The sequence below is a fragment of the Saccostrea cucullata genome, unplaced genomic scaffold (assembly GCF_032062105.1).
Source record: "Saccostrea cucullata isolate Sc308-1 unplaced genomic scaffold, CSIRO_AGI_Scuc_v1 ctg6990, whole genome shotgun sequence".
In the NCBI taxonomy this organism is placed as follows: Eukaryota; Metazoa; Mollusca; class Bivalvia; order Ostreida; family Ostreidae; genus Saccostrea; species Saccostrea cuccullata.
In genome coordinates, this window is record NW_026928199.1 from 3483 (window position 1) to 25749 (window position 22267).

Sequence of the window (22267 nt, forward strand, 5' to 3'; positions counted from 1 at the left end):
TGATTGCAATCCACTTGGCGATGTGACGTCAATTCGTAAAACGTGCTGCAGTTTATATGCAGTTAGAAGCAGATCAAGTAATATTTTCTCGACAAAAATATATTCTATAATTGATTAAAATTTTATTTACAGTTTTTCTCTAGGTCATTAACCTGGATTCAATGTATTTTTCACGATTTTATTGATATATTTATTGTATATTTCGTATTTGTTTGATACTGCCGTATATTTGTATGCAAGTACATCGGGGGTACTGTGGAGGTCTTTATAAATCGATCTAGTGCAAGGACATACATTCAGTGGATCATAGAAAACTTTTACAAATCAATTCTAGAAATATCAAGGTATCTAAAAAGCGCTGTGTTCCTGATGAAATCTTGAAAATAATTTAAGTATATCAATATTTTATGCCATTGACCAGCAAAATATACAGCATTCGGTCATAGGATCGCAACACTTTTCAAAATCTCCAATACTTGTTGAAAATATTAATAAACTTAAGTTAGAATTTTACCTTGGTTATGCCCTTACACTAGTGAAATTTATAGGTAACCTCAATACTGCAAGTAAATGTGCTTAAATCAAGTGACTGCCACATCACATGAGAAGTCTAAACATAAAATCTATTCGTCCTCAATATATTGTTATTAACCATAATACCAATTATCCGATATGTATATAGTACTAAAAATAACCGCCTTTCCGATTAATTATGAATCCATTTTTAATTACAAAATATTGTCGATATTTCTACGCGCACCTTAACTGTACTGCATATCAAAAAAGTTTTGCAATATTCCTTATAGAGTGTATGAAGGGTTATAATGGCAGTAGCTGTGACCAACCGTGTAACTACCCTACCTATGGAAAGGATTGTCTGTCAACGTGTAATTGTGAGGAAGAGTACTGTAATCATAGCACTGGATGTAAAGGTATGGCATTATCAAAGTGATTGGTAATAATTTTTAGCTCACCTGAGCTGAAAGCTCAAGTGAGCTTTTCTGATCACCCGGTGTCCGTCGTCCGTCCGTCCGTCCGTCCGTCCGTCTGTCCGTCCGTCCGTCCGTCTGTAAACTTTTCACATTTTTAACTTCTTCTCAAGAACCACTGGGCCAATTTTAACCAAACTTGGTACAAAGCATCCTTGGGTAAAGGGGAATTTAAATTGTTAAAATCAAGGGCCAAGACCCCTTCCAAGGGGAGATAATCAAGAAAATACAAAAATAGGGTGGGTTCATTAAAAAATCTTCTTCTCAAGAACCACTGGGCCAGAAAAGCTGAAATTTATGTGGAAGCATCCTGGGGTAGTGTAGATATTAAATTGTTAAAATCGAGAACCCCGAGGGTAGGGTGGGGCCACAATAGGAAATCCAAGTTTACATAGAAATATATAGAACAAATCTTTAAAAATTTTCTTCTCAAGAACCACTGGGACAGGAAGGCTGAAACTTATGTGGGAGCATCCTTGGGTAGTGTAGATATTAAATTGTAAAAAGCATGACCCCCGGGGGTAGGGTGGGGCCACAATAGGGAATCCAAGTTTTACATAGAAATATATAGAACAAATCTTTAAAAATCTTCTTCTTAAGAACCACTGGGCCAGGAAAGCTGAAACTTATGTGGGAGCATCCTTGGGTAGTGTAGATATTAAATTGTTAAAATCATGACCCCCGAGGTTAGGGCGGGGCCACAATAGGGAATCCAAGTTTTACATAGAAATATAGAACAAATCTTTTAAAAATCTTCTTCTCAAGAATCAATTGGCAAGGAAAGCTGAAATTTATGTGGAAGCATCCTTGGGTAGTGTAGATATTAAATTGTTAAAATCATGACCCCCGAGGTTAGGGCGGGGCCACAATAGGGAATCCAAGTTTTACATAGAAATATATAGAACAAATCTTTAACAATCTTCTTCTCAAGAACCACTTGGCCAGGAAAGCTCAAATTTATGTGGGAGTATCCTTGGGTAGTGTAGATATTAAATTGTAAAAACCATGACCCCCGGGGGTAGGGCGGGGCCATTATAGGGAATCCAAGTTTTACATAGAAATTTATTGAACAAATTTTTAAAAATCTTCTTTTCAAGAACTACAAGGCCAGCAAAGCTGAAAATTATGTGGAAGCATCCTTGAGTAGTGAAGATATTAAATTGTTAAAATCATGACCCTCGGGCGTAGGGTGGGGCCACAGTGGGGAATCCAAGTTTTACATAGAAATATATATAGAACAAATCTTTTAAAAAGATTTGCATCACCCAAGTTACTCAGGTGAGCGATGTGGCCCATGGGCCTCTTGTTTTAAAATATCAATTGTATTCCCTTGCAGTTGGTAACTAAACAAAATGATGTATCTATTCTTGTGTTACTTAATAACGAATATCATGTTAATGTTTGGAATTCTTTTTGCGACATCTTCTCATGCATTTAACAGGATTATATTTATAGGTTATAAGATCTTTAATACAATTTAAAACACTCGTTCTCATTAAGTGTCCATATCTCTGCAAATGAAATTTGATTTTTTGAACAGAGCAATTATATTCTTTAAAATGTCATTTCATTCATGAAGATACATGTACATTTAATTTTAGTGAAATTCAATACAATGAAATGCACTTACGGCCAATCCATGCTTCAAGCAACCTTTCTATACTCATTGCAAGAAAAAATAAAAACAAGTCATTGACTGGCTATTTGCCATCAACGCGTTTTTACTCCATCGATGGTATTAACGTTTTCACCAGTGTGATCAGAAGGCTGTCGACCACTAGGAAATCAAAGATATAAAGTGGATCCACAAAGATAGAAGGGGTTAATAGTGGTATAAGTGCCAATGTATACTAATGTCTGCACTGGTTTTTATTTAAATGTTAATAAGTAAATATACGTATTTTTCTCTTAAATAAAAAAAACGTCAGTAATACATATGTTATGTACACAATTTACATTGTCTACGAATTGAGTTTTTATATGCGTCATATTGTTGCATATTATTGATCAAAAATGAAGGTAATTTGTTACTACTTAATAACCTTTGTTTGAATGTTATTGTTTTTTTTACTATTGACTGTTCTTAAGATTTTCCTATATAATTATATCAAAAATATTCTTTTATCGTGTCCATTGTAGGAATCACAAATTATTTGGACTTCTTCTTGGACTTCTGGGTGGTTTGGACTAATTTTTTTTCTCTCTACTTGCAGGAAATAGCATGGATATGGTTTACAAATAATGTTTGTCATGAAGTTTTCAACCAAGTGAGAAAAAGAAGTTCCATTTTTCGTACCTGTTTGTAGTAATAATTCATACCCATTGTTTCTTCATTTTCATTTTCTTTATTTAATAAATTGAAATATATAAAGAGTATAATACTAATTTCAGTTTTAAAAGAAAGAAGGATATGGAGATAACGAACAGTATTCAATCTCAAAGTCCATTAAACAATATACAAAATAAGAGCAGAGCAAACACGGACCTCCGAAACATCAGAGGTGGGATCAGGTGCCATGGAGGAGTGAGCATCCCCTGCCGACCGGTTACACCCGTCGTATGCTCGTTGTCGTGATCAGGAAATAACAGAAAAAATCCGTCGTCAATTCAGTGAATAAATAGTGGACTAACAATTGGTATGAAAAACGTCAGTCAGCATTTGACTCAATGATAAATTGTATTTGCTGCCAAGGTCATTGTATCGACCATAGAACTTACGAAATGATGACTTTAAACGAGACTGTTGATATTCTTGTTTCATCAACTTGCTTGTCAGTAATTTAGCTCGTTTAAGAAATTCTTCATACGTAGAGCATGCTCTTGCGTATCGAATCAACTGAGATATATATACTCCATATGTAGATGATGAAGGTATATTGCTGCATAAGTAAGGGAAGTTGACGATAGAAAAGTTAAAGTCATCACGTTTATCATAAAGCTTGGTTATTAGATTACCATTAGTGTCTTTTTCAAGTAAAATATCCAAGTATGAAGTAGAAGTGCCGGACTCTGTAATATCTTTTATCTCAAGCTCACCAGGATATATCGTATCGACGTATGAATAGAAATTATCATTATTAATTGACAATACGTCGTCGATATACCTAAATGTCGAGTTGAAGGCCACAGCAAGTATTTTTCTTCTTTTCATGTATAAGATTTTGCATAAATTCTGCTTCATATGAATATAAAAATAAGTCTGCTACTAACGGAGCGCAATTTGTACCCATGGGAATTCCAATAGATTGTTGGAATACCTGGTCTCCAAAAACCACATAGATATTGTCAATCAGAAACTCAAGCATCTTCTTGATGTCAACTTCAGAGTACTTATGTGTGCAATCAGAATCTGTTTTAACAAAATAATTTGGCAAATGACCAATGACGAGGTAAGTAAATTTACGAGTTCCATTTTTATTGAAGAAGCAGCTGTCAATGTTATCAAAAAGTCTGGATTTTAATTTGTCGTGGGGAATTGTTGTGTATAAAGTTGAAAAGTCGTAAGTTTTTAAGCTGTTGATTTTTGTAAATTCTTGTGATTTCAAATTGTCCAAAAGTTCTTTAGAATTTTTAAGTATCCACATCTGATTTACACCACTTTTTGAATATGTAGTTGCACAGTACTCTTGAAGTTTTTCCTTCACTACTGTCAATATCTTAGTGAGAAGTAACAAAAGAGGCTTGGTTGAACATTTACTGGAATTTGCTATGTATCTTTGTTTGTAAGGATTCTTATGAAGTTTCGGAATCAAATATTTATAAGGTAGTTCAAATTCATTTTGGCTCTGTGGAATATTAAAAGTATTCAAAACTGACAGGTGATTTTTGAAGAATTTCTTCCTTAGAAAGCACAATTTTAAAATTGATGAATAACACCATTATAAAAGAATTCCCTAATCATTACCACATATTATGCCTCTACAGTCACGGGTAGCGTAAATATTTCTTGATAATTCTACCGGAATATAAATTAGGGAGGTCGATAGGCCAAGAGCTGAGGAAATATAATATGCATGCAACTCTCATGCGCATCTGTCTGTTTATTTGGCGCTAAGAAGGCCAAATACGCATGTAAATCTCGTGCGACTGCCTTTGTTTTTGACGTCAGTGGGCGAGAACATTGAAATTTGCATGGGAGTCCTCGTTTTAATTTAAGTTTATGTTCTACATTTTAAAGTCTAAATCTACAATTTTATTTCACAATGAAATGGTAATATAAGAAATCACTGTCTAGTTAGTATAGTATGCCAGGGACAACAATAGTGGGAAACATGGCATAATTTCTGCATAACGGGCTTTGTCGTTGATCGTTGATGCCCTGGCATACTATACTAATAAACAGTGATTCATTAAATAACATTAACCATTTTTTCCGAATCAATTGAAGCAACTTGTTAAAAGGATATTTCGGAAGCTTTCATATATTTTTGTTCTTTTAATGAATACCTGATATGGCGGCGCTCTATTTGACAAAAATGAGAACACAGGTTTGGAATGTGAATGGTTATTTAACAAATAAAACTATCTAAAACTGTTCCAAAGTAGTAACTTGTATATCAAAAGAGACTTTATATATCATGGCTTTATTGTGCATGATCGATATCAATGATTGCTACAAACACTTTTGACACTTCATCGCCACCATTGATATAGACCTTTACTAGTTTTCTAATCCAGATTCTTTTTGTTATCTACGGAGATGTGGTGGTAAGAAGTTACAATAAGTCTTCTCTATAATTAATTTTTTTTAGTTTTCATAGTTTTGTTTGATTATATTTTCTTTTAGATAGATTAAACAGTTCGTTATCTTCACAATCTAATTAAAATTAGATATTAGATCCGCTCGCATACTCGCTACACTTACATCTAACAGCATCTCATAGAGGGTCACGTCAGAGGTCAAATTCTATCAACCAATCAAATTGTCGCTGGCAAAATCATCGGATATATGTCGACGTAATCGAAGCGAATTACTCTAGAGTTGTTCCGAATTTGACCTCTGACGTGACCCTCTATGGGATGTTGTTAGATGTTAGTGTAGCGAGTATGCGAGCGGATCTAACATCTAATTTTAATTAGATTGTTATCATCACCTTTTTCATTTGTTGCAAAATATTATTTTTTAAGTTCGTGTAGAAAAGCTATACTGGTCCCTATTGTTAAAATCTTTGCTTTGAAATTATTTTTCGTGCAGAATTATGGTTTCAATAACAAAAAAGGACCACAGCGTTTAGTCGTGTTTTCTATTAAGATGTTTTTAAACGTTTATCATGAAAACTCTTTTGAGCAAATAAGGAAATCCTTAACACTGGGAATAGCAAACACTTTCATTTTATTGAATAGAATTTATAGCTTCCTTTAAATAAAAAATTAAGTTATACTTCCTGTACAAGGAACACGAGGAAAAACTGCTTTGTCTCTACGTAAAAGATTACATGTAGTTTAAGTTTTAAAAGGACCTTAAATTACATTTGTTTGAAAGCATTTTTATCATCTGCTGTAATGCATCATGTTCTTGTTGTGTTTGATTCCAAAAGCAAGTTCATCTATCTGCTTTCTGATAAAATGTTTATGTTTGTTTGTTTGTATGTTCTTTTACCTCCCTCTCAAAATTTTTTTGGAGACACAGCCACTTGCCGGTGGAGAGCTGCAAATTTTGTCCTATACTCGGCTTTCATTAATCGGAGAGGTGTCATTTTCGTGCCAGCACTTACTGCACCACGGGACCTCGGTTCATACGGTCTTATTCGAAAGATCGATCTCCACGTCCCACAGTGGAATTCAAACCTGCGACAAAAGGATCTACTCCTTACTTCTATATACTAGAGCAGAGGCTGTGCCACAAAGGCTACGAATGTTTACGTAAAATCTTTCCTATGAAAGTGTTCTTTTGATATTAAACTTTTTTTCGAGAATTTCTACTTTTGATGCATAAATTTTTCAATTAGTTAAGATGTCTTATTGATATGCAGGGAAATATTATTATGTTGATATCTTTATTAGTTTTATGCAAGGTCTAGTACATCAGCTAGTAACTATGTAATAGATTCCCTATACATTTTTTTTCTGACTCTTAAAACCTGGAACATCTTGCAAATTGTAAGACCATGACATTTTACTTTTTAGGTTTGTTGCTGACTGTCAACAGAAATATATCTGGTTGCCAATTTCTTTGATGACGAGGTGTCACCTTGCCGTCTATGAGATTGGTCTTTTCTGTGGACAGTGAGAAACGATCCCTTAAGTTTTAATTTCCTCGATCATAATAAGAGTTGCAAACATAAAAAGGGCCCCGTAGCAATATTTTTCAAAGCGATAAAGCTACACCCACACACACACACACAATACAATACCAAGCAGGAAAAAACAATTGATGTTTTAAAAAGGACACAAAAAAATAAATACCGGTATTGTCTCTTTTCAGTACAGGTTACTGGAGTAACAGGAAAGGAGAAAATGTTTGGCTGGACCGGGAATAGAACTCAGGACCCCTCCATCTCCAGTCAGATGCTCTACAAACTTAGCTATCCAGGCCGATATCCACTATCCGAACCATTATATTCCTCCCTCCTTAGGTTGTCTTCGCCCTCGAAGACTATTCTTATTACAAGCAACAAGGTTCTTCTTACCTCCTAGCAGAACTTTCACCTGCAATCTAGAGGTGGTCGACGGAAGCAAATCTTCAATAGGAGGGGAGAAAATGTATGTCTGGACCGGAAATCAAGCCCGGGACCCCTGCATCTCCAGTCAGGTAGTCTAGGAACTTAGCTATCCAGGCCACTAAATATATCTACGGCCCAAACCATTACACTGGTATGCAACGACTGAGTTTTTACTCATTGATTTACTAATAATCACATCTCTGAAATTTTTAATAACCATCTAAGTTTGTTATTTATACTAAGTAATGGTCAGGGCCATGGTAAAGGTAGATTAACACATTATTTTTTCGTAGGTATAACATAAGACAGATTTTCTTAAATTGTCAAATATGATTAATTATTACATGTACGCTAATTACGCATCTTGAATGAATTATTGTATACTATATAAGTTGGATTAAAGGGGGGACTCGCCTCATCGTAGTGGTACTGAGTGGTGATTATTTAGCAAAATTGAATAAAATCAAGCTTGTTACAGCATATATAATTATATAGTTTGCAGACTTCTAGATGAACAGGAAATTATAATATTGTGTAGGGATCTCTTAATCAATTGCAGTTTCATGATTCCATAATTAGCTTTTGATATTGAGAGAACAGATATGGCAATATGTGTAAAGTATTACCTAAAAGCTGTTATGTATTTGTGCTATTTATTTACTTGGCTGGAGAAGTTAATTTGAAAAACTTATCTAAAAGTAAGTATATCTCTTTTAATTGTAGTCTCTCTCTCTCTCTCTCTCTCTCTCTCTCTCTCTCTCTCTCTCTCTCTCTCTCTCTGAGAAGAGATGAAGCGGGAAATAGAACTAGTAAAACAAGGCAATTAACTCATGCATGAAACCATAGTATGTAACATATTTAAAATAATTAACAAACTTTTATTTTAGGTATGAACTGTAGCTTAGGACATGTAGGTGGACATTGCGAATTACCCTGTCGCTATCCATCCTACGGTAACTATTGTCAGAAAAAGTGCTATTGTAAAAAAGAATACTGTGATCACGTGAGCGGATGTCGAGGTATGCTAATTCAAATACATACAATTTGTATTATATAACAAAGACTTTAAATAATTCGAGAGGAGAATGGGGTTCTCTTGTTTGAATTCTTGAGGATCATGTCAAACACTGGCTTCATACTGGTGGATTTCAAATCTTCCTTAAGAATGTGAAAGCTCACTCAAAATGTTGACCAGAGAACGTTTTCTTTTTCTCCCAATTCATAAATGATCATGTATCTTGACTCTATTCTGAACAGTGGAATTTCAATGAAAATTATTTACATTGTTTACGATTTTCTTCCTATGAGATACATCTTTATAGATAAAAGCTTGTCAGGGTCAGTGTGGTCATTTGTATAGCGATTTTTTTTCACAGACTGCCAACCCGGTTCCAAAGGAAAAGGCTGTGAACATAACTGCACATATCCAAATTATGGTGTATATTGCCGGTCAACATGTGACTGCTTGGAAGAAGAGTGTGATTATATCACTGGTTGTGAAGGTGAGGAAAGAAATATATAAAGATGATCTTAAAATTACATCTTTCTTCGCTCGATTTTCGACAAGAAAAGAAAAACAGAAAAGATATGCAGAATTTTGATATTTGCAAATATCATAACAAAGTCTCTTTAACTGGTTGAGAAATATTATTTGATTTATTACATTAAAATAATTTCTTTTTAGCAGGTAAGACAAATGAATGTACCTTGACAAAAGACAGAAAAAGTTCGGAAACCATGCTTTCTGGAACTATCGTACTTGGTTTTATTGCAGTTATTCAGTTTATTTTATATGTATATTTGTCAATATTCTACAGACCTCAACCGCTGTACATAACACATTTTTGATATTTCATTTATTGTAGGTTAATCTGTACTTTAATTTGATTTCTGAGCATAAATTGTTCTTCGAACTATATTATATCAGATAGAATGATGTGCATCAAGGGTAGGACATTTATTTACATGTATTTTCACTGTATTTACGATTTTTTTAACAAGAATTTTAAATGAGATGGCATTCAAAACATATACTTTGAAAGAGGACATTTATGAATAAGCAAATAGAACAAATCAATAGAAATACAGCTTACTCCACTTATATTGAACTCGCTTATTTTGAAATTCCGCTTATTTTGAAATAGAAATAAATCCCCAGTTTTTGCTACTCATATTCTTTGCATTAAAATAACGGTTATATTGAAATCGGATATATTGAAATTTCGCTTATATTGAAGCCACTGATCGGTCCCCACAGGTGATAATGAGTTGTTTTCATAACGGTTATATTGAAGTAATTATGCCTGATTGACCAGTTGATATACAAAGGTGTGAATAATTAAGTTTTCACCTTATCTGTTTTTATACTGCATGCTCTTACGAAATAAAATTCTTCACTGTTAAATTCTTTGCGTCCACGTATATGATACGGACATATCGAGACTAAACATCTAAACGTAATATAGTACATGTAACCCCCACAGATCTAGGGAAAAAACATAACTTTGAAATTAAATACGTACTTTTAATGGCTATTGATATGCCTAAATTCGAAATAACTAAGGGGTTGATTAACCCGAATACACTTACGATGAAATACAAGCAGCGTTCAGCAGTACTCAACCGTTTAAGGCCGGTGTTTTTTTTTCCCAAAACGTAAATAAATGCGATCGGGGAATAATAACGGGGTTGAATTTTGTCTTTTCAATAAAATAGAAGTAAAAAAAATTAAATTTTCAAGGACTCATATTCTATGTAATCTGCTCACTGTTGTAGACAAACGATGACAAATCAATTTGTTCGGGTTTGTTCTTCTTTATTTTAGATCGGGATTGAACTTGTAAAAATGGCGGCTTCACGATTTCGCTTATATTGAATTACGGATATATTGAAATGATTTGCATGGTCCCCTGAATTTCAATATATCCGGAGTAGGCTGTATATTGAATCTAGAATTCTGGCGATTATAATTGATACATTTTTCATCTCTAATAGGTAGAATCCTTATTTCGTGAGATATTTTGTTCAAGACATTCAAAGCATTTTAAAAAGACATTTTTTGAAAGGTGTCCAATATATATTTTCTGTAGTTAATTCATAAAAAAGGAAAATGTTAGTTAAAACCATGAATACACATCTGTTTGTCAATAGGCATTTATATATTCTTAGAACAGGAAAATATAATGAAAATACGTGCTGTACATAAATGACATTTCCCGGAAAGAACCGCATTTGAATGACTGTGTCAAGTAGTTCTTAACACCAGGAGTTTATAGTAATTTAACATTGTAAAGACTGAAACGGACACATTTGTTTCATTATAGCATTAAGCTGATTCGTTTGAATGCTTATTGAAATGATGGACAATGTCTGTTTTAGGTGGAAAATAAAACAAAAATTCCTTTTAAGGCACTTATTGTCAATTTGACTTATTAACTGCTACAGGAAGAAGCATAGTTGCATGCAGTCAGCATATTTTATACGTATGAGTTTCGTCGTCAAAGGAGGGATTCCCCTCATAAAAATTTTTATATTTAAAAAGATCAATGAAATTTTACATTTAAGAGTGCAATATAAAATAATGATGATAGCATTTAATTTTATTATATTTAACTGTTTTATTTACGAGCAAAGTGAAGACAAGATCAAGATCATTTTCCTTATAAATCCATGAACTTATTGATGAAGAATAAAATGCAATCAATCATATGATGACTTCTTCTATTTCAAGAGTAATTTTTCATAAAAAGATTTCACCATGTAGAACATATTAGGTGATTTCATCTGAATTCCCTCTTCATGTATTTATTTCTATTTATGTTGTATGTGTGGTAGAACAAATTTACTATTATAATTTATCTTATGTATTTATTCGTTTTGGGATCATTCTATTTTTCGTTTCATCTTAAGTAATTTTAAATATTTTTTATCTTCAATTTCATTGGTCCATTTGATATTATCCAATAGTTTTAATTTACCTTGAGTATAAGTAACCGTTCAAACTAAGCAAAATTGGGCAGCATTACATTTTAAAGAAGATATTATATCCAGGCGATATCAGATGCATCTTGTCGTATGTATTTTTCATATTTAATTATTTGTTACTTTACTATTAAAGATTTGGGCTTGACATATTATTTTAATTGCGAAGTATCTATAATTTATTGCAAATCTTCTATGTGCATTAAAAATAACACTGATCTCTGCACTTTTCTCGTAGTTACATCCAGATCAAGAAGCACAATAGTTAATTAATTAGCAGTGCACCGAAGAGCAGCCATACAAAAAAGAACAAGTGTTAGGGTCAAAACCTTTACGGCCTTCATGTGTGTGAAACAAATATTTTTTAAAAGAAATTTTAGGAAGATTTTATTCAAAAACTGTTTTTCTAAATGAAATTTTCGTTACAGACAATATGGTAATTGCTCCTTTGAAAGATAAATTTAAATTGCAAATGTTACCGAAAATACTACATATGTTTGTAATACTTGTGGAAATGTGTATTCAGTATATTTAAAATCAATTTTAAATATCACACATTAACATTGCTCATATTGGCATTGTTTTATTCTTTTGTATGAATATCAAAACTTCATATCGAATAGCCACCTGGTGCATATCAAAGGAACGGACAGTGCATATCAAATGTTGATTAGGCACCAGGAATGGATCTAGAACTCATACCCATAGTTCCCAGAGAATAATTTTAGTAAATTGAATATATTCTGCTTAGTGTTTTCCAAAAGCTAGACTTTTAATCGAGTCAGTTTAGATAATTGATTATTCTGATTTTCCGATCTGAACAACCGACACACAGGTCGTTCTTGTAGTCAACACAAAAAGATATGGGATAAACTTGGTCATCTCCTGGAAGAGTGAATAGAATTAAAAAGTTGCCATCTTTGTCTAACACGTGAATTCCACGGTTGATTTCATCAGCGATTAGAATGTTTCCCTGAATATCTGTACATATTCCACTAGGAAGAAAGGGATTAGCCAATGATGCCTCCTTCCCAGTGTAGGTAAATCTAAGCTCTCCGTCTGACGAAATAACGTCTACTACGTCTGTGGACAGACATACGTCACCATTTATGTTCTCCGAAATGTATGCGCGTAGTTTGTTGGTTTTAAATATTGGTTTTGGAATCATTTTTTCCCATGAATGTGTTACGCGTTGAAGACATTTTCCTTTATAATTATATCTCAAAAGTGCTCCAACATTTTCTCGCACATGCACTGCTCCAATAAGAATATCTCCATTCCTCGCAAGGCACATGCACGCAGATGACAGAGGTGTTAAATCTATAAATGCCTTACTATCTGTATCAGCTGTACATGCATGTATTGCCGATTGACTTTTTCTAAATATAATCAGGCCTTCATCAGTAATACAGATTGGTTTGTTTTTGAAATATTGAATGTCTGTATTTATTTTTGCAAGACAGTTGCCTTTAATGTCGTAATTGATAAACTCTGGTGTGCCCCTTGAGAAAACCCAGTACGAACATACACTTTTGTTCAGGTGACTGCAAATGGACTCAATCGGCCCGTTGTCTATTGGTATCGAATGAAGTATTACCATGGTAGTTGATGACAATGGTCGAGCTAATACAAGATTAGAAATCTTTCCCACTATCTCTGAAATTGACTTTTTGTTTAAATCCTCATTTTCCTGGTGCAAGTATTTTATGATACCAGGAAACGGTAAAGCTGGACACACGTCTGGTATTGTAGAACCAAGAGAACAATTTGCATAGAGGATAAAGGAACTCCTCTTATGTATGTCATCGTTCTGAAAATTTGACGTAAAGTTTTTCATACTTTGAATGTGCGAAAGAAATTAATTCTTCTGAACGTTAAATATGTTTAAGTCAGATTTTTCTCTATCTTCAACATTTTCTTCAAGTCGTGTTTCAGTTTCTTTCAGGTATGATATCACTTTCTGAAAATGAGCATGAATTTCTTTCTTCACTTGTTCATTGTTCTCTACCTCTGTTAATTCTCTTTTAATAATTTTCTTCAGCGTTGCTTCGTATTTTGGTAGTTCTGTACAAACTGTAGATAACTTCAGTTCAAGTTTTTCCTTTTTCTTAGAGAACATTTCGGTAAAATCCATTAGTTTATGACCATTATGATCCCCAACAAGACTTTTTTCACAAACTGGCACTTCACATTCTTGGCAGGAAAATATTTGCCCGGAAATTTGGATGCCATTTGCAAATAAGATGAGATGGACATTCAGGAGACAAGGTAAGTGATTCATATGTTAAAGACACAACTTCGTGATCAAATGTTCCTTTACTTCTAGAATGGATATCCTTACATCTGTTGCACAATCTGTCATGACACGTTATGCACAAATGTTCCGCCGTACTTTCACAAGTGTCACAGTTTACTGGTGTCTGCATTTTGGAATTTGCCATTTAGATGAATCCGATATCCCATCTAAAGGTACAACGGGTAAAACATTAAAAAATATATTGTCAATCTAAGAGGGACAATGAAAATCAAAAACAATTACGATATCATTATGAATAATTGATGTAGCAATGTTACTTATTATGCATTTTTATGTTTTTTAATAAGTTTACATAAATAGACATTCTTTGTTAAGATTTTCGTATTAAAGCACGATTATTTTCATAAAAAAATTACCTATTCATCATTTGTTTAAGTATTGCACTGGTCCTGAGATGCTATAATCTTTCGACGAAAAACCGATATCAACTAGTCTACAAACAAGCTGCCATTAAAAGCACGGAGTCGTTACCGGCTGTTACGTCCCATATAATTTATAAATATGGGAGCGCATCAGACACCCAACTAATGTTTTTTTTTCGATTTCATGGTCTTGGTGGACAAATACCAAACGTTTTCATATAGACTTCCATACAAACTTAAACCACTGTCACTTATACATATATCAAATTTTGGGCAAGTTCTTGATTTGGAAAACAAAACATGCCAGAAAAAATATACCGTACCGTTGTACCTTTTCTTTCAATTCCAATTATAAACAACTAAGTGCGTTCACCACCAAATATGAATGAATATCTCAAACCAAATTGCATCCCTCCCTTCAAATTTTTACATGTAACTCCTGTCAAACACATTACAAGTCTTTTCTCTTATTGACAAATCACGAGCCAGTAGCATTTTCTCCTCCGCACAACTTGTCCAAAATGTCTGCGCACATGTTTTTGTTTATATAGGAGTTTTCCGATAGAGTAATAGAAACATTTATAAAAAGTGGTCAATTTAGTGTGTTTAGAACACATATACATTGGTTATCTCACCTCTTTCAAGAATATTGGGACTGACAGTCCTAGCTTTAGAGCACCATTGGCTGTTACCTTTCACACCCCATTCAATCAGACCCACATCTGTGAAACAGAAAAGATGTATATAAACTGAAGCATGTTTCTCTCATTTTCTCTTATTTTTCTTTCAAACTTTTTAAATGAAATGATTAATCTAGCATATGTTTTGCTTGTTTTTCTTATTAATTATCTCTCATAATCTCTCAAGATAGATCATGTTTATCATTCAGGGCAGCAGACATCCGTTATTAATGAAAAATAAAGAAAATCAACAGGTGCTTGTTAGAAATGCTGAATTATGGAAAGAGTGAAAACTATTGTAGATAAAATAATAAACGGAGAGAAAGAAAATTATATCTAGTGAAAATGGACATAAGATTAAACAGCAATGGGTTGCTGGCATCAGGGAATAAAATACATCCCCAATGAAATTTTTGTAATTTTGCAATTTTGAAGGGGGTGACCTACATTTAGCCAACTTTCATAAACATTTCATGTAATTGATGTGAAATACGTCTATTCTCATAAAAGGCAAATATATTCGTTTGTATATCATGTATTATTGTTGACATAATTAATAAATTGATTAAATGCCAAGGGCAGATGAATCACACTGAATACAGCGCTCAATTGTAAGCAAAGTGTTTTAATAACTGCAGTTCTAAAGAAATTTATTTTCTAATGATCAATTGAAAGTTCTAATGTTCTAAATAAGTTACCTATTAAGAGATTAACTAGATTTTCTAAGAAAACCATACCTTGGGACTCTTATAAAAATTTAAGCAAAGGGATCATCCTGAGAGTGTCCATGGGTTGTTCATTGTAAGAGGGAAGGGTTCATTAATCTCCTCCTTCTTGAGAATGCATTGCAGAAATACATTTTATTTTATTAAAAAATACTGATAAATGAATGTAGTAGTTTATATCATATTTTTTTTAATTATTCACACTATCTTTTGAATTTTATACAAGCATTTGTGATGTAATTGCTTAAAAATGATTAAATGTAAAAAGAATTTACTCAGATAATTATTTTAAAATTATCTGAGAAATTGAAAAAAAACTGCAGATAAGCATGACTCTTGTTGTTCAAATAAACCACATTTTAAAAATATTCCATCATTTTTCAGTATCATTATTTAGAGCACAAAATGACCCACCCTTTCTGCAGAATATCAAGATTGGATGTGGCATGGAAGAGGGATATTCTGACACTTTTTTCATCATTTTTTCACTTGTAATTTTGCATATTTCTTGCATTTTCAATGTATTGTACAGTAATTTAAATTTAATTTCTTACTAGTAATCTCTAAGTTTCACCAAAAGTATGACTTTCATTTTAACCCAGCACTGATTACATGACTGAAATTGGTTTTGCTTCTGGACTAGACCCCTTATATAATAACAAAGTAACCTAATTAGGTAACATCAGTCAGATTTTGTTATGAATTATTCAATCAAATCTGATTAAATCAAATTTGAAAGAGGATTAGTCAATCTGTTCCAATGTCTGCACTTATAAAATACATGGACTTAAATGAATTTTACAAACTACAAGGGGGATATTCATTTTTTGTGCATTGATGATGCCAATAATTATCAATATTGTATTATTTACAATATTCGCAGTAAATTTCAGCATAAATATTAATTTAAAATTATTTATATTAATTTGAAAACATGAGAGCTAGGGCAAAAGTTTTGGCATTTTTCTCCAGGCGCAGTCCCCATTGTGAGCCTCAAATTACCCAAACCCTCTTATTTTTAAACAAATAGTAAAAACTAACAAAAGTATAATCCCAATGCCAAAAAATTAGGAACTGATTGATTTTTGATCTGTAATCAATGATTATCCATGAAATACCGGTACTCACCTATTCTATGGGACAAACGCCACCAAATGTTTTCCCATATGCATCCATACATACTTGAGTCCCTGCAACTGATACATATATTAAATTTTGGGAAAATAATCTTTTTGCAGTGAAAGTTCTAGATATTGGAGAAAAAACATGCCAGAAAAAATATACCGTGCCCGTTGACTTTTATTTTCAATTTCATTTGTTTACAACTCGGTGCGTTCACCACCAAATGAAAATTTTATATCAAACCAAATTGCATCACTCCCTTCAAATTTTTACCTGTAACTCCTATACATCTTAAAGAAGCCCAAATCTTGATATGAGGTTTTTTATCAACTTTATTTCACTTGTCAAATACATATTATAAAATAGTATGATATTCCAAAATCGAGAACCCAATATATGTACATCAAGTGAAAAAAATCAATTTAAAAAACTTTTTAACTTGTCTGATATTAACAAACCTGTACGGAATATCTACTGTTGACTTTTGGAATTGCATAATTTTGCTTTGAAGGCGATAATGACTAACTCTCTTAAAAGTGATTTTCTAAATTAAAGTTCTTTTTCACATTTAACCATTGTGTCAATGTAAGATGATTACTTTTAAGAAAAATTTTAAAGATATTTGCTTTAGTACTTAGTATTTGTGTAGTGTTGTCTGTAATTACTTTATCTATAATTGTGTAACTTTCATTCTTAACCTCAGAGCATCAAAATTACAAAGAAAAGATTCCCATAATTTTACCCCACTGTAACAGAGGCCCCACTGCTTTAACCCTTTCTCTTCCGGCGCATTTCACCTGATTTTGGAGGCCTTTTGATATGGCATTATTAAATTATTTCTAACTTTTTTATCCAAGGGGAAAGCTAGGCATAATGCATACCATTTTGTAGGAAATTTCTTACATATGATATTTTATGACTATTTAGATACTCAACCACTGACCTTATTAGTAAAAATTGAGGTCAAAGGTCAATTAAGTGCAAAATTTTATGGAATTTTTTGATACTTTTTCATCTTTAAGCTAAATATTAAGCATGATGTACATTGAAATAGGAAATTTGGGATATACCCACAAAAGAGCATTATACTGTACTACATGAAACACATAAACTTTTTTTTCAATTCTGCATATAACTACTTAAAAGGGGTTGCTAAGCAACGCAGAATTCTTTAATTTTCGGGCAGAAATTTTCATTTTTTACTCATCCTAGACATATTTATGCATCCCAGCACATATAAAAGTTAGATGTGAGGTCATAAAATTATAAGGGACATACAACAGATAAATTGTCTTAAAGCTTGACCTCATTAGAACTATTTTTAGGAGGTCAAAGGTCAAATAAGTGCAAAAGTTTCATCAATTTTTTCCAACACTTTTCAATATTCTTGCCATAATTTTACACAATGGATGCTGAAATGGAAAATTCTGAATATACTCTCAAGAAGGGATCAGAACTGCAATATCCATGCATCATTTTAGTTCAAATATCTGTTTAATGACCTTTAAGTGGTTGCTAAGCAACATCATTTTAAAGTTTTTTGCTATATACATGTTTGTTATTTCACATTCTGGACAAATTCTAGACACTTTTTGTATATTTCATGATATTGTTTGTAAGATATGGGCCATAAAGATGAAAGAACATTTTTGTATTAAAAATTGACCTTGACACTCTTGTTCTTCAGGGGGTCAAGGTCATATCAGTACAGAATTCTGCTTTAAACTGTAAGTAAATATCAATTTTGAAATGCTTCAAACATGGATAAATCATCTAATAGTTGACGTAATAAAAATGGCGAATGACAAAAGTCTGCAAGCAAAGAATTCTGGTCTGCTTCTTACAAAGCCCTAGCAAAACATGTTTACTATCTTTTTGTTAAACAAGAAATCCATTCTCTTGATGACATTAAAAATAATCTTTATTTTCATGGATTTAATTTAACAAGAAAAAAAAACTAAATGATTTCATTACAAGATTTTTCTGGTATAACAGAGCTTAAGGGGTACAATAAAGACTTGACATGTTATCTTGGAGGGAAATAATAATAATAGATAGCATTGGCAATATTTAATGCAAAACTGTTTAGTCAATAAGTTGAAAATTTGACGCTTATATCCAAATATACAAATACAGAAATATTGCAAGATGAATTCCAAATCAGACTGAAATCTTCAACAAAATGTTGAAGAGCACTTTTACTTTGTGTCCACCATTCTTTTATCAACTGTCATTTCTCTGTAAGAGCGGAGGAAATTCTTTGACTTGTCCAAGACATTATTATTTGCTGTCAAGTACAAGTGATCAGCTTCTATCCTGTAAAAGATTTAAGTATTTTGAAACAGATACATGTCATTGTGTATATAAATTTATATTTATAAATAAAATTAAGAATGCTAAAATTACTACATTTATTTGATTTTCCTTTGAAAATTAAAATTGTATTCATTATGTGATCCAAGTAGTTAAATGATATTGTTAAGTCAATGTATCAGGACTGATAATTCAACAACCTTGTAGTAAACCATCATGGTAAAATTACTGAACTAAAACAAATAGCATATATGGCAATCTGACTAAAGCCAGACCTCTGTTTACGCTATCGCAACATGTAAAAAAAAATCTGGCATTAGGCCATGCAAATTTAATTACTTGGTTCTCAGGCCTTTTTTCAAGAAATATGATGAGGGAGGGAGGCATTTTTTTTTCTTTTTTATTGCCCCCAAAACATGATGAGGCAGCTTTTTACATTGTACAAAACCTCAAAAAATGATGAGGGAGGTGATTTGGTGTTTATATTTTATTGATTTAGCAATAAAAAGGGTCAATGAGGCACCCTTGGAAGAGATGAGGGAGGGCCTGAGAACCAAGAAATTAACATTTTTTTGCCTTAGATTGCTACGAAAGCCAGGAAGGGACACGTAAATTTTTCAAAAAAGTAAAAGATGATATCGAATAGAATTAGACAATCTAATCTCACAGATTACTAAATTGTTCCCTCGATTTATAATACGAGATCTCGAATTACACAATCCGATCTTAAGGATTACTAATTCGCCCCCTTGATTCATTATTTGAGATCTCGAATTATCTACCGGTAATTTGTTTTCACAGATTGATAATTCAACATCTTGATTTGTTACAACGTCAGTCTTATGATTTTGGAAATCTGTGCTCTTGAATTTCATTACATATATGTACAGAAACATCCAACCATTTTAATCAATAAGTGCGTTCTATTTATTTTGTTTCAGCAACCGGTCGTTTCCAACCTCTTTCATAACTAATTCAACGTATATTTATTTTAGAAATATTATGATTACACAGGACCCATATTCACTTTTACTATCTAGGACTTTCAATTATTCTAATATATAATTAACACAAAAACTTCTAAGATGTTTTGTTGTACAAATATCAGTACTAGCACATGGATTTGAAAATGTTCATGTATTTTTCTCATTTTGGACCGTAATAAGTAATAAAAGTTAGGATGTAAAATACTACAATATTCTATTTTTTAAACATGTATTACCATATCCGATATGTACAGATAAATAATTTAAACGAAATCATGGGAAGGGTTTACGTTCCGAGGGAATGAATCTTTTAAACTAAAAGAATGAATTATACAATCTGAGATAACGGACTGTGTAATTTGAGGGAACAAATTGGTAATCTGTGAGAATGAATTGGCAATTTGTTATAACAGATTGTCAATCCGAGAGAACGGATTGTATAAATCAAGAACTCGGTTTACTTTTATAAATTTTAAAAATTCTATGTCCCTTCATGGCTTTCATAGATTTCATACCTGCATGGTTGCCAGGGTTGTAAAAAGAAAGGAGACAATAGACTGCAATGTTACTTCAGGGCAAAATTCCTGGCGCAAGGCTGTTCGTGAGCATGGGAGTGTTGATAAACCATCCAGTGAGTTTGACCACCCATGTATATGATGTAGGATAATTGGAAAGTGTCTGAAAAATTGAGAAAATGGAAATTCTAACCACATACTTTATGCAGATTGGAAATACAACAGCATTCTAAAAAAAACAGTTTGTTCCATATCTCGGCATTCATTCAGATAGATATTACATGTTTAAATAATGTGTCTGTATGAATAATCAAGCATCATAAGTATTATGTGTTTCAAACACTTATTTTTCAAAATATAAATCAAATGTTTATAAACTTGTATGAATGCGATATCATGAGAATGACACAAATGAAATTAGACTTTATTTTTTTAAATTTTAGAAATACAGAAATTTTCAATACCAAAACAAAAATTTACCTGTTCATTGGTGTCCTTACATATTAATTGACCTTCGTAGTTCATGGTGGGCTTAGAAAGTGGGTATTCACAGATGAAAGTATTGTTGCATACATGTATGCTGAAAGCACCCTAAAATTTCAATGTGAAAGTGGTACATGTACACCTGTACACACTGGTACATAGATACTGAAAACAACTATCCATTATTATGACAACTTTGATTTTACTTTTGAACTTACGAGTGATTGTCAAAAGCATCAAAGTTCAAAAGCAATGCAAAATTGGCTGAACGATACGAAACACGCACACTGAAACATAAACTGATAAAGATCTAGTACATTGTGTACATTTAGTTTTCTTTTGAACGTGAACTATTGCGTTTTAAACTTAAACTTTTCAGTCAATATACACGTATTCTCACCTGCTAATACCAAAGGCATGTCCGTATTATTTGATTCATTGATGTGATGATCTTCGTCGTGAAATAATCATGAAAATTGACGTTCAGATTTCGGATCACCATCATGTTTACACCAAAGCGGAAACACCTGTTTATTTCAATATTCGTATCAACTCATACAGTGATGAGTCGTATTTATTTATAAATGCGAGTTTTTGTATTGTTAAATATAGATCTAATTAAATTGCAAATTAATAAGTATACAGTATAACAAGATACAATAATATTAAAAATCTGATTGATTTTTTTTTTTTAAGTAAAGATCGACGTTTTGGAATTCTACAATTTTTTTCAATATTGTACATGTTGTATATCACTTCATGAAATATACATCATTACATGCAGATGAATAAATCAACATTCACTTCACAAAAGGCAGAACGAAAGTATATATTTGTTTTTTGAAATCTATTGTTTTTGTATTATGCATTTATTTCAGTAAAAAATATATTTGAATGGTCAAAAAAGTCTTATAAAAGAATTTGTTGTTTCGAGTAAGACGCAACAATATCCACCTTGACGTTACATGTAAATATTGACCGATTTTTCCATAAAAACTATGCAAAGGTCACAAATTCAAATTATCGTAATTAAGAAAATACTTAGCGTAAGAAGGCCTATAAGGGCTTGTTGGAAAGGAAATTTTCTCTACTTTTACCAGCTTTATTTTGTTTTCCCTATTTCAACACAGAA

The 22267-nt window shown here is 32.4% G+C and overlaps 2 protein-coding genes and 1 long non-coding RNA gene across 5 annotated transcripts; 1 reads left to right on the plus strand and 2 right to left on the minus strand.

Moving 5' to 3' along the window:
• Positions 1-505: 505 nt before the first annotated feature.
• On the plus strand, positions 506-9730 carry LOC134276756 (multiple epidermal growth factor-like domains protein 10). Of its 3 annotated transcripts, none has more exons than XM_062759043.1 (5): positions 506-932; positions 7414-8349; positions 8539-8604; positions 9028-9153; positions 9336-9730. In XM_062759043.1, exons 2-5 carry the CDS (start codon positions 8262-8264, stop codon positions 9497-9499), a joined length of 444 nt encoding a protein of 147 aa, XP_062615027.1. In that variant the 5' UTR covers positions 506-932; positions 7414-8261; the 3' UTR covers positions 9500-9730. The 3 variants fall into 3 exon arrangements, with proteins under 3 accessions (XP_062615027.1, XP_062615025.1, XP_062615026.1); XM_062759041.1 differs by having other exon boundaries at positions 765-932; positions 8539-8670; XM_062759042.1 differs by having other exon boundaries at positions 765-932; positions 8539-8670; positions 9339-9730.
• A 2479-nt stretch (positions 9731-12209) lies between these two features.
• Positions 12210-14410, minus strand: LOC134276754 (uncharacterized). The gene is made up of 2 exons (XM_062759038.1): positions 14306-14410; positions 12210-14095 (listed from the first exon to the last, which is right to left on the minus strand). Exon 2 carries the CDS (start codon positions 13467-13469, stop codon positions 12414-12416), a length of 1056 nt encoding a protein of 351 aa, XP_062615022.1. The 5' UTR covers positions 13470-14095; positions 14306-14410; the 3' UTR covers positions 12210-12413.
• Positions 14411-17621: 3211 nt separating this feature from the next.
• LOC134276757 (uncharacterized) lies at positions 17622-21858 on the minus strand. The gene is made up of 4 exons (XR_009994112.1): positions 21536-21858; positions 21133-21243; positions 20653-20815; positions 17622-19154 (listed from the first exon to the last, which is right to left on the minus strand). It is a non-coding gene; the product is annotated as an uncharacterized LOC134276757 (long non-coding RNA).
• Between the last annotated feature and the right edge of the window lie 409 nt (positions 21859-22267).